General features: G+C 71.4%; 1 protein-coding gene across 1 annotated transcript; it reads right to left on the bottom strand.

The window, feature by feature from the left end:
- Window positions 1-10277: 10277 nt before the first annotated feature.
- Window positions 10278-15372, bottom strand: EFNA4 (ephrin A4). Its single transcript, XM_075175976.1, has 6 exons — window positions 15215-15372; window positions 12145-12437; window positions 11314-11382; window positions 11084-11143; window positions 10738-10995; window positions 10278-10637 (listed from the first exon to the last, which is right to left on the bottom strand). The coding sequence occupies exons 1-5, from the start codon at window positions 15325-15327 to the stop codon at window positions 10907-10909; spliced, it is 624 nt and encodes a 207-aa protein (XP_075032077.1). The 5' UTR covers window positions 15328-15372; the 3' UTR covers window positions 10278-10637; window positions 10738-10906.
- Window positions 15373-15868: the final 496 nt, after the last annotated feature.

Genomic DNA, 15868 nt, shown 5'->3' with positions numbered 1-15868 from the left:
GGTGCTCCCTGGGCGCTGGTCCCCGCCGGCCATGCGGGAAGGGATTTTGCTGGGTGCCAGCTCCAGCCGCCCGTCCTCGGCAAAATCCCTTAGCAACTGCCGTGCGGCACCGCCCGGCGGTCCCGTGTGCCAGGTGATCCACGCCCTAGCACACGTGTGCACACACGAGCACGCTCGCATCAGCGCAGGCACACGCAGCTCACTGTGAGCTCCCACGCGGGAGCGCGCCCAAGCGCGCGCACGCCGCCGGCACCGACCCGACAGCCCCTGCTCTGGCAGTGCCGGCTTCGCACATGACCAGGAGATTTGGCAGCCCGAGGAGCTTGCAAACGAAACCGGGAGGCTATCGAAACCACGGCTGGGCTTGCTGAGCTGGCCCTGGCTGCTCCCGCCGGGAGCCGTCTCGCTGGAGTGGCGAGTGTGGCGGGGGTGATGCGGGGCCGTACGCCGCGTCCCCGCGTCCCCACCGCCCGGGCACAGCGGCTTCCAGGCCCGGGCAGGTGATGCGGCGTAGCCCTGGGCTCAGGGCATCTCCTGCCCAACGCCAAGGTTAAGAGGGTTTCCCGCTCCCCAAAGCTGCTGGGGGGGCTCAGGGCAGGAGCGGAGCCGCTCCCCTCCTCAGGGCCCCTGTTCGGGCTCCCCAACACCCCTTCGGACGTGCGGATGCTGCCCCAGCCCATGCAGGGGGATGAGGACGGTGGTGGCCAGGGTCTTGCTGAGGCCCCCCCGGTCCCACTCAGCGCCATGGGGGGCCCAGCACCGGCAGTGCCCGTGGCAGGGTTGTGCCACAGCCCCACAGCCCCCATCAGTGCCAGTGGCACTGGGGGACCAACCCCCCGCCAGAGCCCTGCCAGGAAGGGGGAGGGGGCCGGCGGAAGGGCCTGGAGGACCAAAAAAGCCTCTATTAATTATTCATCCGGAGAAGTGAAGTGAAGAAAACACAACACACGGAAAAGGGCTCTGGCTGGCCCGGGGAGGCGTGGGGGTGGGGGGGGCACCAGGGGCCAGGGCACCCAGGTGGCGGGGCGCGGTGGTGACGGTGGCGGCGGCGGCTGCCTCCCAGTGCACCCTGGTGTTGGGGCATCCCGGGGGGCTGCGCACCTCTGGAAGGGCCCGGCAGCACCGCGTTGCCGCCATGGAAACGCCTTGGCTCTGCAAACCCATGGCAACACACACCTCCACATGGAAACCCCCCCGCTCATGGCAACGCGCACGCCGCCGCCAGCACCCGCACGCGGCTGCGCTCACTTGGGGGGGACCCCGTGTCAGGGCACCCCGATGCGTGGGGCTGCGGTGGGATGCACCCACGGGGACGGAGGGACCTGGGTGGCCGAACGTGCCCTGAGCATCACGGTGTGCACCCACACGCGGGTGTCGGCATCACCCGGGCATCACCCCCCCGGGGGTCGGGGACAGAGCCTGGCCGCGGCAGCCGGCACGCGGAGGGGGCTTGGCTGGGTTTTGCCGACCACAGCAGGAGATGGCGTCTGCGGTGGGGACGGAGCGGGGTCACCACCAGCCAGGTGGCTTCTCTCTCAGGAGGACACGAGAGGCCTCGAGCTCTCCAGAAAAGCTGGGGCATGAAGCAGCCCTGGTTCCCCCCCCCCCGATTCCGTGCCCCTCCACCCTGTGCCCGTCGCATGGAGATCCAGCAGGTTTCTGCTTCAAAGCAGGGGGGACCAGAGCAAAGCCCCCCGCCCGCCGCCTGGAGCGGGTAGCCACGGGCACTGGCCATGGTGGCCACTATGCCCGAGCGGGGGTGGGCCCAGGGGTCCCGCTGGCCGCGCGTGCCCGGCAGGGCAGGGGACCTGCTTTGCCCGCCCTGGTTAATATTTAACCGCGGCTTCCTGTGACAGCATGTCGCAACCGCAGAGCAGAGCCGGCATTCAATAAATCATCGCGCCGGGCTGGGAGCCGGGGGGGGGGGGGGGACGGGGGGGCAGCGGCGAAGCAGCGCCCAGTCGAGCGAGAGGGGGAGCCGATAAATAATTCATTAAATAAATAAACATGGCGAGAGCGCGGGGAGGAGGCAGGAGTGTAACCAAGAAAGGGCTCGGTGAACGCGGGCATGAAATATTCACCAGCCACACCTACACGGCCCCGAACACGCTGAGCTCAGGGCTCCCGACCTGCCGGGAGGAGCCAGGTGCCGGCACGTGTCCAGCCGGACACGGCAAGAACATGCTAATGGCATGCAGAGCGGGTGGCCAGGACCACAGGGACACGGCACCCGGATTGGGGAGCAGGTAGCCGGCGGTGCTGGCATGTCTGCATGGAGCCAAGTGGCCCCCGGCTCCTACCAGCTCCTCCTGGCAGCGCTTAACCGTACAAATCGGGCAGCCCCATGCAGCCCCACGCTGGCGCTTGGGCATGCCGCCGTCCTGCCGGGGAGCGCGCCCGGCCGGCACGCCCGGGGCAGGCTTGTCGCAAGCCGCAAGCCCGCGGGCTCGCAGCCACCCTTCTCCTCGCTGCCCCTTTCCTTTTTTTATCCCCGTGTCGGTCTTTAAATTTGAATGAAGGCCTCACGGATGGTCGCGCCGCGTCAGCGTCTTGGCGAGGGGTGGGCAAGCGCTGCACCAGTGAGGGCGTGGGGTGCTGACCCCCCCACGCCCGGGGAGAGGGGGGACCCCCAGCCCTGGAAGCATCCAGCAGGACCTCCTGGGGCTGCTTTGGGACTGGGCTTGGCGCGATGGCAGCGTGATCCAGGGCGGGGTTATGGCACAGGGGAGGTGAAGGTGGGTGGCTGTGCCACTGGCCACTGGGCCACCTCCCTGGCGAGCCACAGGTCCAGAGCGGCCTCATGCTGTGGGTGGGCTGGAGGTGAGCCCCGCTATGCAGATGGACATGGGGGTGATTTGTTAATTAGCACCTCAGCGGCTTGAGTTAATTGATGCGGAGCTTGACGGCGCGGGATCGCAGAGGAGGGTTAATTGCCAATGCAAAGCCGGCCGCCAGCAGCCCGGCCACGGCCACGAGCGGGCAGCTGCGCCGGATGGCGGCAGCGGCGCAGAGCCGGGCTGTCGGAGGAAATCAGCTTCCTCGCGAAGCCGCCGGATGAAGCCGTGCGTGGCTCCCGGCCCCGCCACCTGCCAGCCCTGGGCTGGCTCACGGTGCTGGGGCTGCTCCCGCTGCCCGGCCGGGGAGGAAGCCACAGGGTCCCTGCCCTGGGCGCCGGGCGCCTGCTTGCCGGAAGCCTGGCTCCAGCGGGTTCCGCCGTGCCAAATCCCACCAGCCCTGGGCATGCGGGCACCCAGAAGTGCCGGGTGGGAGGTGCAGGCGGCCAGCTCCTCGTGGTTCTCACGGCCCGGCAGCCGCAGTCCCCCCACGCCACCCCGGCATGCGGCTGTGCCGCTGGCGGGTGATCCCAGGTAGAAACAGGTCACCACGCTGCAAGGCACAGACCAGCACCCACGCGCACGCCGCTCTCACCTTGGACCACCCTGCAGCACCGCGGGTGCCGGACCGGGGTGCCGAGCGGTGCCAGGGTCCCAGCTGCCCCCCTCTGCCGCATCCCGCGGCACGGCAGCCCACGCGCCGGTGACGGGGGCTACCTGGCAGGAAGCGCCTGAGTCAGCAGCCGGCACCGGGTGACTCAGCCGGCTCCTCTCCTCGCCTCCCGCACCGCAAACCTCCCTCCTGGCCTCAAGATCACTCCAATATCAGCCGCCAGCGGCAGCCCCGGCCCTGCTGGCCCTGGCCCAGCCCCTCCTGCTCCGGCATGGCCACGGCAAGGATGCACCAGTGGGCGCGAGGGCCGTGCCGCGAGGGAGCCGTCCGGCGTAGGCAGGGCGAGCGCAGCGGGGGCTGGCACCCGGCCCCGCTGCAGCGCGGCAGCCACAGCTCCCCGGGGAAGGGACAAGGACACGGAGCTGGGTCTGCAGCCATCGGCCCCGGCGCTTGGCTCCCTGCTGGCCTCGCCCCTGCCCACCCTGGAGCCCCGGCTGTGCCACCCTGGTGTCCCCTGCACGGTGGCCGGGGGCTGTGGGGGCTGCAGCAGGCACTATCTGGGGTGGGGGCTACAGCCCGCTGCCCCCCCAGCACCCGTCAGACCCGGGCAGGCAGCGGCGGCGGTGGTGGGCAGAGCAGCGATGGAGAGCCGAGCACGGAGCTGACGGCGCGTGCGGCCACGAGGAGCCGTAAAAACCCCGCGCTGAACCCCAGCAGCCACAGGAGCACCCAAGCTCATGGTGGGCACGGGGCCACCGCACACCCCAGCCCCCCTGAGAGACCCCGCACCCCAGATTCGCCCTCGCCGGAGCCCCGGCAGAGCCTCGCAGCATCCCTGGGGCTCAGCCCTGCTCAGCCCCAGCGGCATCTCGCCCTCCCCGAACGCTGCCTACGCCCGGACCACGCCGGCTCTGCCATTGCTGCCCGTGCCCAGGGCACTGCGTGCAGCCCGAGGGCGAGCGCGCGTGGGTGCGCGCAGGAGCGCGCGTGCCGGGGCTGTCAGTGCGCGCAGGGGCTCCCCGGTGCGTCACCATGCCGGCGGCTCTGCACATGGTGCCGTGGCCGCAGTGGGGGTTTGAGCACGGGGTGGCTCCCCGGGGGTGCCGGGAGAGGCGCGAGGGGCGATGGAGCTGGTGAAGCGTCCGTGGGACTGGGCAGGGACCTGGCCCGCGGTGGCAGGAGGGACCTGACCCCTGCGCTGGCACAGGATGGTGGTGCCGGATTCTCCGCCAGCCCCGCTCCAGGCCCGGTGGCAGATCTCTGAGCCGCCCATTACTGGTGCCTAAGTGACGTTAATCCGATGGAGGGGTGACAGGCAGCATCAATATCCCGCTCCCGTCGTACATAGATCACTCCGCAATTAGCATCTGCGGCCGCCGGGACCGGGAGCGCTGGCGGAGGCGGAAGGGGTGACGTGGGGGGGTGCCAGGCTGGGGGTGATGGGGACAGGTCCACGCTGTGACCTGCCCAGGGCTGTCCCCGTGCTCCAGCCCTGACCCCGCAGGTGACGATGCCAGGGAAACCACAGGCCCTCGGTGCCGAACGAGGGCTGGAGATGGGTGCAGGGGTCCCGGGGGACATGGGAACCAATCTGGGGACCCCCGGCTGGCACTGAGCTCGGCAGCGTGGGGCTGCCCTGGGGGTGTGCAACCAGCTCTGGCATTGCCCACCCACCCCTCGGGTCCCCGGCCATCCCGGGCTGGAGCCGCGGCTATGGGTGACCCCCCCCAGCCTGGGGATGGGGAGAGGGGCCGGGCGCCCGCAGTGACCCTGCTCTGCCGCACCCTTGGTGCCGGGCAGAAGCGCGGGGAAGCAAATGAGCTAATAAATTGGGGGGGTGGGGGGGTGGCAGGGGGGCTCAGGATGAAGCATGCAGGCGCGGGAGATTTCAGGGCCTGAAATATTCATCAGGTTTGATGCGGCACCCGCCGTCACGCCGGCCGTGAGCGATGGCGCGGGGTAGTTTTAATAATGCATCAAATAAAAGGCTTGCAAGAAGGGCCGGGGGCGCGGGGCGAGGGTGGCCATGGCTCAGCGCTCACCTGAGACGCGGCAGCCCGGTGGGGGTCCTGGGGAGAACGGGTGGTCCCTCCACCAGCTGCAGCCGCTGGGCTCCGGTGGGGCCTGTGCCAACCCCATGGTGCCGGCTGGGGACAGAGCAGGCAGTGCCGGTGCCACCACCCGGGGACAGCCTGGCACGGCCAGTGGGGCATGGAGGGGTGCTGGGGGGAGCGGGGTGCCCCGTGCCGCTGCCACCCACCGCCCAAGGGGGTGGCAGAGGACCCCGGGTGGGTGCACCGAACCTGCAGCCCGGCAGCGGGTGCCTGGCCACCCCATCTGGGCTGGGTGGGGGGGTCCCATGCCCGGGTGCGAGCGTGGCCCCGTGCCCCCACGCAGGGTGTTGCCGTCGCAGCTGCTTCGCACTCCCTCACTAAATAATTCAGCGCATCGATCCGCCTCCTGCTGCTCCTGCTTCTGGCCACGGGCCGGCTGCACCGCGTGCCTGCCGGCCGCTGGCACCCGCCTGGCCCCGGCCCTGTCCCCGGGCTGGGACCGGCAGGGACCCAGGAGGTTGCCCACGGTGGAGCAGGGCACACCGGCCCCGTGCCCACCAAAGCCAGATGCTGGCCAGGCTCTTGCGTGGCTAACGAGGTCTTTGCCAGGGGAAGCTTGTTAGCAGCCTGACGATCAAAGGAGCACGGGGCGGATCGATGAACACGGGGCGCAGGCACAGAGGCACTGCAGGGCTCCTGCACCGCGGCCCCTGCCACGAGGAGGGACCCCTGGGCAGGAGCCCACCAGCTCCCCCCTGCCCTGCCCTCCCCGGGGCCTCACCTCCGCCCCGTGCCCCATCGCGCCTGCAGCTCCAGCCCTCAGTGCTGGGACCCCTCCGTCCCCCCCAGTAACCTCCCAGCCGGACGTGTGCGCGGAGGGAACGGACGGGCGGCGAGGGCTGTGCGCCCGCGGTGAAACCCTGGCATCCAGCCCCGCCGCCGACCCTCACAGCACCCACTCCAGGCACCCTTGGCAGATGCTGCCCTGGGTGGGCACCCACCCCAGCCCCCAGTCTCACCCTCTGGCTGCCCCGGGGATGCAGCACGCTGGGGGGTAACGTCGTTTAAAACTAACGAGGGGCAAGAGGACAGGAAGCTTAAAACCCAGGTGGGAGCCCTGCCTGCACCCTGCCTGCACCCTGCCCACGTGCCCTGGGGCAGATCCCATGCTGCGGGCTGGGGGTCCTATGGGCCACCAGCCTCGTCCCCAGAGAGGGTCCCAGCACAGGGACCCCGGAGCACGGCGGAGCCGGCTCCAGCACCGAGGGCCCTTAGCATGCAGCGGGTGCAGGCAGCACCGACAGAGCCGGCAGCTGAATTGCGCTGCTGCTGCAAGGGCAGCTCCTGCCCATCCCGGCTCCGGCACAGCAGGATTATTGTCCGTCAGGATTACAGCTGGGGGGGGGGGGGGCAACCCTGCCGAGCCGCTGCCGGCACCACGGCACATGCAAGGGCATGGGCAGACAGACGCAGGCAGGGATGGACAGACACCCCGGCACACAGCAGGGATGCGCGCATGCAGCGTCTGCCTGCACCCGTAGCCGGAGCCCGGGCTGGCGAGCGTGTGCCCCGTGTGCTCTCCCCGCTGCGCCGGCTGCCGCCCTGGCCCCGTGCCAGAGGAGATAAGCGGTGATGCCCTCTGCTCTGACCCCGGCAGCGGGAATTGGCCAGCGGAGATGCAGTTGCCTGCCCGGCACCTTGCCCCAGCTCCGTGGGATGCAGGTGGGGATGCAACGGCCCCTGCACGCGTGTGCCGCGCAGGTGCGAGCCGGCACACCCGGTGCACGCACCCTCATTGCTATGGCAGGCGCGGGCTCGGTGCGTGCGACTCTGGCTAATTAGCCGGCGCGGGTCGGCTCCCTCCAAAGCCCCTGCTGAGTGTTTTGCTAAATTATAACCTTGATGATGCACATCATCAGGCGGCTGCGCGGGGAACAGCCAGCTCCGGCCCCGCACGCCCAGCGCTGAGCACTGGTGCAGCGGTGCAGAGCTGCCCGGCTGGGGTGGCATCACACCGGGGTGGCATCACATCGGGGTGGCATCACACTGGGGTGGCATCCCACCGTGTGCCCGCAACCGCCGGGTGGTGCAAGAGCAGGACCGAGGCGGGTGATGGGCTCTGTGGCGTGACCAGAGGGTGCCTGGGAGCCTGCGGCCGGTGCCCGGTGCTCGGTGCATGGTGCCTGGTGCCCGGTTCGCCCGGTGCTGTGCTCCTCGGGGGTCGGCACGTATGTCCCCTCAGCTCGGCGTGTCCCCTCGGCATGGCGAGCTGGTGGCCCCGTTTCCATGGTGACACGGAGCCATTTCCCATCTCCGGGATGCTCTCGGCAGCTCTCGGATGGGGGCTGCAGCCGCTGCCCTGCGCCCATGGGAAATGGGCAGGGATGGGCCCCACTGACCCGGGGGGGCCATGCTCCTTCCTTCCAGCCCTCTGGGGGGGCTGCCGGGCTCCATGTCCCGCCCTGTGTGTCCTGGGGCTGCCCCTGGGTGCCTGACCTCATCCTCACCCCGGGGCGGTGAGCGGTGTCGGGGAGTGCCGGGTCCCCTGTCCCGGCACGGCTGGGTGAGGGGTCCCCAGCAGCGTGGGCAGCCGGGGCATCCGGTGCCAGGACCTTCTTCACATGCTGCCGGGAGCACCACGGGGCTGGGGGGCCTGCGCCCAGGCTCATCCCGGTGCTTCGGTGCACCCACGGTCTCCCGTCCCAGCAGCGAGCCAGGGCACAGGGCTGGGCACGGCCACACCGTGTGCCCATCTCACCTCCCGCCACGCTGCCGTGTCTCCCAGGCTGTCGGCACAACCCGCCGCCTCTTTATCCCCCTCTTCATCTCAGGGCTGCCTATTACCGTTTCACATCATTTTCTGTTCCCGGTGATAAATTTTTCCTTCCCAATTTCTGAGGGTTTAACTCCCACCTGCCCACAGCACCTGGGGCTGCCCCGTGGGGCACGGACCCGCTGGCTGAGGGCACCCGGCCACCCTCACCCCACGCCCTTCCCCAGTGGGACCTGGGTGTCCCGGCACCCGAGCATCCCGGCTGGCGTGGGTGGCAGTTGAGGAGCTGGGGGGGGGGAAGGGGGGCTGGCATCGGGGCGGGGGGGAGCCCCGAGGCAGGGAGATTGCGAGACAGAAGGGACGGGCTAATGGAGCCTATTCCTTTAATAGATTCAATTTCTGCCGCGGCTGGCTGCGGGGCGCGGAGCCATCAATTCGATTCAGGGGACGGGGAATCTGATTTGGAGCGGCCGTGCCATCAATTAGCTTTTATTGATGGCATTGCTCATTGGAAGTCGATGGGATTTGAAGCCGGCAGCGGCTCCTGCATACCAAGCAATCCCCGCTCAAGGACAGGGTCCCACTGCTCCGGGACCCGGGTCCCTGCAGGGACACCTTGGCCTCACTTGGGAAAGCCCCGGGGGGCTGGGGGAGCGAGATGGGCAGCCCCCCGGAATCCCTGCACGGGGGTCCCGCAGGGCACCATTACCCCTGGCATCCCTGCGTGGGGGTCCGTCGGGAGATGCCCCCAGCCAGCATCCCCACATGGGGGTCCTTCGGGACGTGGTTGCTCCCAGCATCCCCACATGGATGGGTACGGTCCCCCCCAGATGGCATCACCCCACATGAGGGGGGTCCCACAAGGCACAGTCCCCCCCCAAGGATCCCCTCATGGGGGTCCCACAGGGCATGGACCCCTCTACACCAGGCAGCCTCCAGGCACCATCCCGGGCCCCACGGTGGGGCCAGCCCCCGTTGCCCCCCGTGGGGACGCGGTGCCCCTGCCCGTGTGAAGATGGGGTGCGGGGTGCAGCGGGGGAAGGGCAGGCAGCGGCGCAGGGGGGAGGGGCACGGCGCGGTCGATGCTTTTGCTCAGCCTCTTGCCGAGCAGTTTCTCCCGAGAAGCCATAAAACCTGTCTGACGTGCCCAGCACCACTGCGGCAGGCGGCCGGCAACGCCTGCGCGGGGAGGGGGCCGCGGGGGCCTGGCTGCCAGCAGCCCCATGGGGGGCTCGGCCCTGGCTGGGCCCCCCGAGCTGGGCAGCGGGGGGCTGCACCCATGGGGTGGGGGGCCAGGAGCCACCGGCCACTGCAGAAGCCTCGAGCAACCCTCGCGCTAGCAGGCAAGCGTGGGGCACGCCGCTGCCAGCCCCATCCCTCGGCCGCCGGCTGCACCAGAGCCACGGCCCCGGCAGCAGGGACCCGGCCACGCCGCGAGATTGGCCCCCGCAGCGACCTGGGTGCCCCATAGGCAAAGGGTGGCACCCCAATCGTGGCCCCCACAGCCCCCCGCTTTGTGGTGCATCCTAATGGGGTACGCGGACGGACGGATGGACGGAGGACCAGCGCCCCGCAGGCAGCCCGAGCTCGGCCAAGGGCAGTGAGCGGGACCAGGGTGCCCGGCCGGGGGGTTCCGGCTGAGCGACCCCCCCAGCCCCGCCGCCGCCCCTCGTCCCTGTCCCTTACCAGGCGCCGGCAGCCAGCTCTGGGTCCCGCTGCCAGGCACTAATTGCAGGCAGCTCGTCTGTAATTAAAGCTCTCCCTGTGACATGAGCTGACGTCTCAATATCAAATCGCTGCAATTAAACCCCTGGCCTGAAAGGTCGTCGGCAAGAGGTGCAGGCACCCCTGGGAAGCAGCCACCCCCACCATTCCTGCGGGGACGGGGACCGTGGGCAGGTGGGCACGGGCAGGAGGGCACCGCGGGCGGGTGGGCAGGGGTTAGGAGGGGAGCGCGGGCAGCGCGAGGCCAGGGGTGGGGGCTGCACAGCCCGAGGGCGCAGTGATCTTGCCAACACTGTATTGCTCAGTCACTACCAGGGGTTAAAACCAAACCGTAGGGGCCGGTGACGGCACGGAGGAGGGCGTCTTCCCAGAAGACAGATCGGTGTCCTCGCCCGAGGACAAGGCAGCGGGGCGGCCGGGCGCCTGCCTCCATCCGGCACCTGGAGGAGCTGCCGCCCCGCTCCAGGGCTTGGGGGTCCCCGGCCCCCCCCCGGGGCAGGGGGTCCACGGGGGAAGGCACGAGATGAGGCGACGGCCCTGGGGCAGAGCAGGCGTCCGCCGAGCTGCGGGGAGCCCAGCGCCGGGGCAGGGAGGCCGGCGGGGTCGGTGTGCGGTGATGCCGGTGGGAAGCGAGGTCCCTGGGAGGGGGAGAGCCCTGTCAGGGGATGCTGCGGTGCAGCAAGGGGGAGCAGCCCCCGGGGGCACCCACTGCCTGGGAGTTCCCCGTGCCCCCCTCACCTTCCAGCCCGGAGCTTCTGGCCCTGGCTCGGCTCCGGGGGGGTCCGGTGGGTGAGTCGTGGCCCGGGGCTGCCCCATGGGCTCGGGGGGGGATGGCGGCGGAGGAAGAGTCTGGAAGCGGGGAGTGGGGCAGAGGAGCCCATCTCCCCGCCATGGGCAGCGCCGAGGGTCAGATCCAGAGCTGGGTGAGGAGCACGAGGGCCAGGCACGGGGCGCAGGGCTGCAGCGGGGCTGCGATGCCCCGGGCGGGCACCGCGTCTGCCAGGGCAGGAGCAGAGGTCAGGGCGAGCTGACCCCCGACCCTCGGTGCCCACCCCCTGTCCCCCCTGCCCCCCCTCGTACTTACCCTCCGGCCCCCCACGCCCACGGGGCTGCGAATTGGGAACCTCCGTCACCGGCTCTGGCGCTGAAACAAACCCCGACGGTGTCAGTGACCGGCTCCCCTGGGGGACATGGTGTCGCCCCCAAGGCCCCAGTGCAAACCAGTACCCCCAGTGGGGACCAGGCTGCACCAGAGGCAGGGGAGGGGGAGCCCCAAACTTTTGGGGTGCAGCCACCCCCCCCGGCTGGACTCACTGGTGCCTCTGCAGCAGACGGAGACGCGCAGCTTCAGGCAGCGCCCGGCGCTCTCGGGGCTGGGGACAGCTGGGCAGAGGGGACACATCAGCGGGTCCCCCCCCCCCCGGCACGGCCCCCCCAGCCCGGGACCGAACCCCCCGACGGCCGGGCCAGAGCCGGGCCTGGGGCGCCCCCTCCCGGCGGGCGGCGGGACCGGCACCCCCCGCGGCCCCACCCGGGGCATCCAGACCCCCCCGTGCACCCCGACCCCGTGGGCATCCAGACCCCCCACCTTGCACCCCGACCCTGTGGGCATCCAGACCCCCCCGTGCACTCCAAACCCGTGGGCATCCAGACTCCCCCATGCACCCCGACCCTGTTGCATCCAGACCCCCCGTGCACCCCGACCCTGTTGCATCCAGACCCCCCGTGCACCCCGAACCCGTGGGCAATCAGACCCCGCCCATGCACCCCGACCTCGTGGGCATCCAGACCCCCCCCGGCACCCCGACCTCGTGGGCATCCAGACCCCCCCATGCACCCCGACCCCTGTTGCATCCAGACCGTCCCGTGCACCCCGACCCTTGTTGCATCCAGACCCCTAGGTGCAGCTGGACCCCCCCATGCACCCCAACCTTGGTTGCATCCAGACCCCTGCTGCACCCCAACCCCCCCCATGCACCTCAATCCTGGTTGTATCCAGGTCCTCGGTGCACCCCGACCCTCCCGCATGCCCCAAACCTGCTCCCACCCCTGGGTGCAGCCGAAACCTGGTGGGACCCGACCCCGGCTGCACCCAGCCCCCCGGCGCAGCCGCCCCGCTGCACCCCAGGCCGCGGGGTGACTCACAGATGTAGTAGTAGGTCTCCCCCGGCTGGAACTCGGAGCCGAGCGAGAAGGGGGTGAAGCGCTGGATCTTCTCCGAAAAGCGGACGGGCCCGAAGGGCGCCTGGGGCCGGTTGCACTCCCAGCGCTTGAAGGCGCCGGGGGTCTCGTAGCAGCCGCGGTAGCCCTCCCAGTCCACCATGAAGAGCGTGAAGGTCTCTGCCCGGCCGGCGGGCACGGCCCCCTCGTAGTGCGGGCAGTAGATGTCCAGGTAGTCATTGATGGCCACCTGGATGGCGTAGTCGTCCCGCAGGAACCTGCCGGGCAGGGTGAGCCGGGGAGCGGGCGCCAGGGGTCTCGCTGTCCCCGGGAGGGACGCCCCGCTGCCCCCCGCGCTGGTAGAGCGGGTGGCCGGGCTTTTACCGAAACAGCCACCGGCACCCGGCCGCTCCACACAACCAGGCATCAGCTCGGATTAGCCGCAGGCCGCTGGAGCTGAATGGGCTCGGCCGCCACGGTGGGGGGGAGCCCAGCCACGCCAGCCGGGGCACAAAGCCCCTCGCCCCCGGCACCCGCCTCACCGCCCCCGGCACTGATCGGCGCTGACACGCCGGCGGGGGGCCGCCCCGCATGACGCCTCCTGCACCGGCACGGTGCTCGCAGGGGGCAGCTGGCCGGGGCAGGGGGCACGGGGGGCTCTGCTGGCTGGGCAGGCAGGGGAGGGGGCCCAGCGTGGGTACCTGCGCGGGCAGGCAGGCACCGGCGCGGCTGCTGGGATGGCGTGAGCTCACGGCTGCAAACGGTTGTGTGCGGCCAGGCCGGGGTGGAGCAGACACCTCTGCAGGCACACACACGCGTGCACACGCATGCACACACACATGCATACATGTAATGTGCACACGCTTGGTCCTGCCCGCCCGGGACAGGGGACGGAGCAGGAGCCCCTCTCCCCCTTCCCAACCCCAGCAGGGCGGCAGCCTCCGCCCTGCGCCCGCGTCTCCCAACCGCCTGGATCCTGCCACGGCCCCGGGCGCGCACCAGCCCGGCAGGGCCCCGGCCTTGCCGCCAGCGCTGCGGCAGCGATGGCGCTGCCCAGGTGCCGCCTGGCTGGCAGGGTCACCCCGTCCCATCGGGGAGGGGGCTGGTGGGGAGACCCCGGGGCCGGCTCCAGCCCCCTCCTGCTGCCCCGGTGCAGGCACAGGCAGTGTTTACACCAGGCGCAGATTCCTGGCAGCTGCGGCAAAGGCCGGTGCATTAATCACCGGGCCGGCAGCGCTGTCGAGCCGGGGAGGCTCAGGTCCCAGCTGCCCCCCTCCCCCCCCAGGCCGGGGGCTCTTCGAGGACAGGACCGGGCGCGGGCTCCCCGCTGACTCAGAGCATCCCGCAGGGCGACGCTGGCCGGGACGAGCCCGGGCAGGGCCGAGGGCTGCCAGGGGCCGGGGCCCTGCCCTGACCCTGCGGAGGGGGCACACAGCACCCCGCCGCTCCTTCCTGGGGCACCCATGGGTGGTGGGTTCCCACGTCTCCCAGCTGTGGGTCCCCACTCCTGGGGGGAGCAAGGCAGCATCGGTGCCCCCAGCCCTGCCCGGAGAGCACCCACCTGCCCCAGCCCAGCTTTGCAGGCCGAGGGCAACGAGACCCCCGTGGGCGAGTGCAGCCCCCGGCTCTCTGGCACAGCACCCCGACCCTGCCTCCCCGCTCCCCCCCGGCCCCGAGCGGCCCTGAGCTGGGAAATGCCTAAAATGGAGGAGGCCAGGAGGAGGGATGGGGCCGGACCCCGGCCCACCGATGATGGCAGAGCCCGCGGGCAGCACCCCTGGCTGGGCAGGGGCTGGGCCGTGCCCAAAGGCCCCCACCAGCGGGGACGTCCGCCATGGGGACCCGCAGCCCTGGCAGTGCCACCCACTGGCTTGATGCCACCCAGGGTGACCCCAGACTCGGTGCCCACCAGCCGCAAGTGCCCCAGGGCTGCCCACCAGTCCCGTGCCCAGCAAGCGTGCCTGGGCTCGGTGCCACCTGAGGATGCCCAAAGCTCGGTGCAGGTTGGTACTACTGGGGACTTGGCACCACCGGGAGCGCCCACCAGCTTGGTACCACCCAGGGCTCAGCACCACCGAGGGTACTCACTGGCTCAGTATCGCCTGGGGATGCCCGGTGGCTCGCTACCACTCAGCGCTCGGTGCCACTGGGGGTGCCCAGTGGCTCGGTACCGCTGCGGGTACTCACCGGCTTGGTACCACCCTGGGGCACCCCCTGGAACCACAGGGGATGCCCGGTGGCTTGGTGCTGCTTGGGGCTCAGCACCACCTGGGGGTACACGCCAGCTCAGTAACGCCTGGGGATGCCCGGTGGCTCAGTAACACCCGGCACTCGGTACCACCCAGGGCTTGGTGCCACCAGCGGTGCCCGGTGGCTCAGTACCACCTGGTGGCTCGGTGCCGCCCAGGGCTCAGCACCACCGGGGGTAGTCACCGGCTCGGTATCACCTGGGGATGCCCACTGGCTCGGTAACACCCGGGGTGCCCAGTGGCTCAGTACCGCTGGGGGTACTCACCGGCTTGGTACCACCCTGGGGCACCCCAGTACCACCGGGGATGCCAGTGGCTCGGTACGCCCCGGGAGTGCCCGGCGGCTCGGTACCGCTGGGGGTACTCACCGGCTTGGTACCACCCTGGGGCACCCCAGTAACACCGGGGATGCCCGGTGGCTCGGTGCTCAGCACCACCTGGGGGTACGCACCGGCTCGGTAACGCCCCGGGGGTGCCCGGTGGCTCGGCACCACCGGGGGATACTCACCTGCTACCAGCCGGGGCTCGGTGCCACCGGGGATGCCCGGTGGCTCGGTACCCCCCGGGGGTGCCCGGCGGCTCGGTAACACCCGGGGCTCGGTACCACCGGGAGGTACTCACCGTCTCGGTATCACCCGGGGGCGCCCGGTAGCACCGGGGCTGCCCGGTGGCTCGGTGCCCGCCAGCTCAGCCCCGCCCGGGAGCCCACCGCCCGCCGCCCCGACCCTCCCGGCAGCGCGGGCCCGGGGCTCGGCGGGGCCCGGGGCGCACAAAGGCGGCGGGGCCGGCGGGGGCGGCGGCGCTACCTGGGGTTGCTGCCGTTCCAGTGGACGCCGTGGCGGAGGCCGCGCACCGGCGGCGGCGGCGCCCAGAGCAGCGGCGCCCAGAGCAGGAGCCCGAGCAGCGGCGCGGGGCGCATGGCTCCGCCGGCGGCGGCGGGGGGCGGCGGGGCCGGGGCCGGGGCCGGGGCGGGGGCCGGCGGGGGCGGCCCGGCACGGCGGGGCTCGGCACGGCCCGGCCCGCCCCGCCAACTTCGGGCCAATCCGCGCCGCGCCGCCGCCCGGCAACTTCCCCGAGCGCCATTAACCCTTGGGGGGCGGCACCGGGACCGGCACCGGCACCCCGGAGCCCACCAGCACCGCCTGGCACCGGGACCGGCACCCCGGAGCCGTCTGGCACCGCCCGGCACCGGGACCGCCACCCCGGAGCCATCTGGCATCCCCGGCACCGCCCGGCACCGGCACCGGCACCCCGGAGCCCACCAGCACCGCCCCGGCACCGGGACCGGCACCCCGGAGCCATCTGGCATCCCCGGCACCGCCCGGCACCGGGATCGGCACCCCGGAACCCACCAGCACCTCCTGGCATCGGAACCGGCACCCCGGAGCTATCTGGCATCACCGGGACGGGCAGCCCCGCACCGACTGGCACCTCCGACACCCACCGGCACCGGGACCGGC

Source organism: Calonectris borealis, chromosome 29, assembly GCF_964195595.1.
Source record: "Calonectris borealis chromosome 29, bCalBor7.hap1.2, whole genome shotgun sequence".
NCBI classification, from domain to species: domain Eukaryota; kingdom Metazoa; phylum Chordata; class Aves; order Procellariiformes; family Procellariidae; genus Calonectris; species Calonectris borealis.
Note: the sequence above shows the minus strand (reverse complement) of the source record. Positions and strands in the feature narration are given on the sequence as shown.

Coding starts and splice junctions, on each gene's coding strand:
- EFNA4 (XM_075175976.1), bottom strand. CDS start 15,327: ATGCGCCCCGCGCCGCTGCTCGGGCTCCTGCTCTGGGCGCCGCTGCTC. Junction 11,144..11,313: donor CGTCTGCTGCAGAGGCACCA/GTGAGTCCAGCC, acceptor GGTTTGTTTCAG/CGCCAGAGCCGGTGACGGAG. Junction 10,996..11,083: donor TGGGCGTGGGGGGCCGGAGG/GTAAGTACGAGG, acceptor CTGCCCTGGCAG/ACGCGGTGCCCGCCCGGGGC.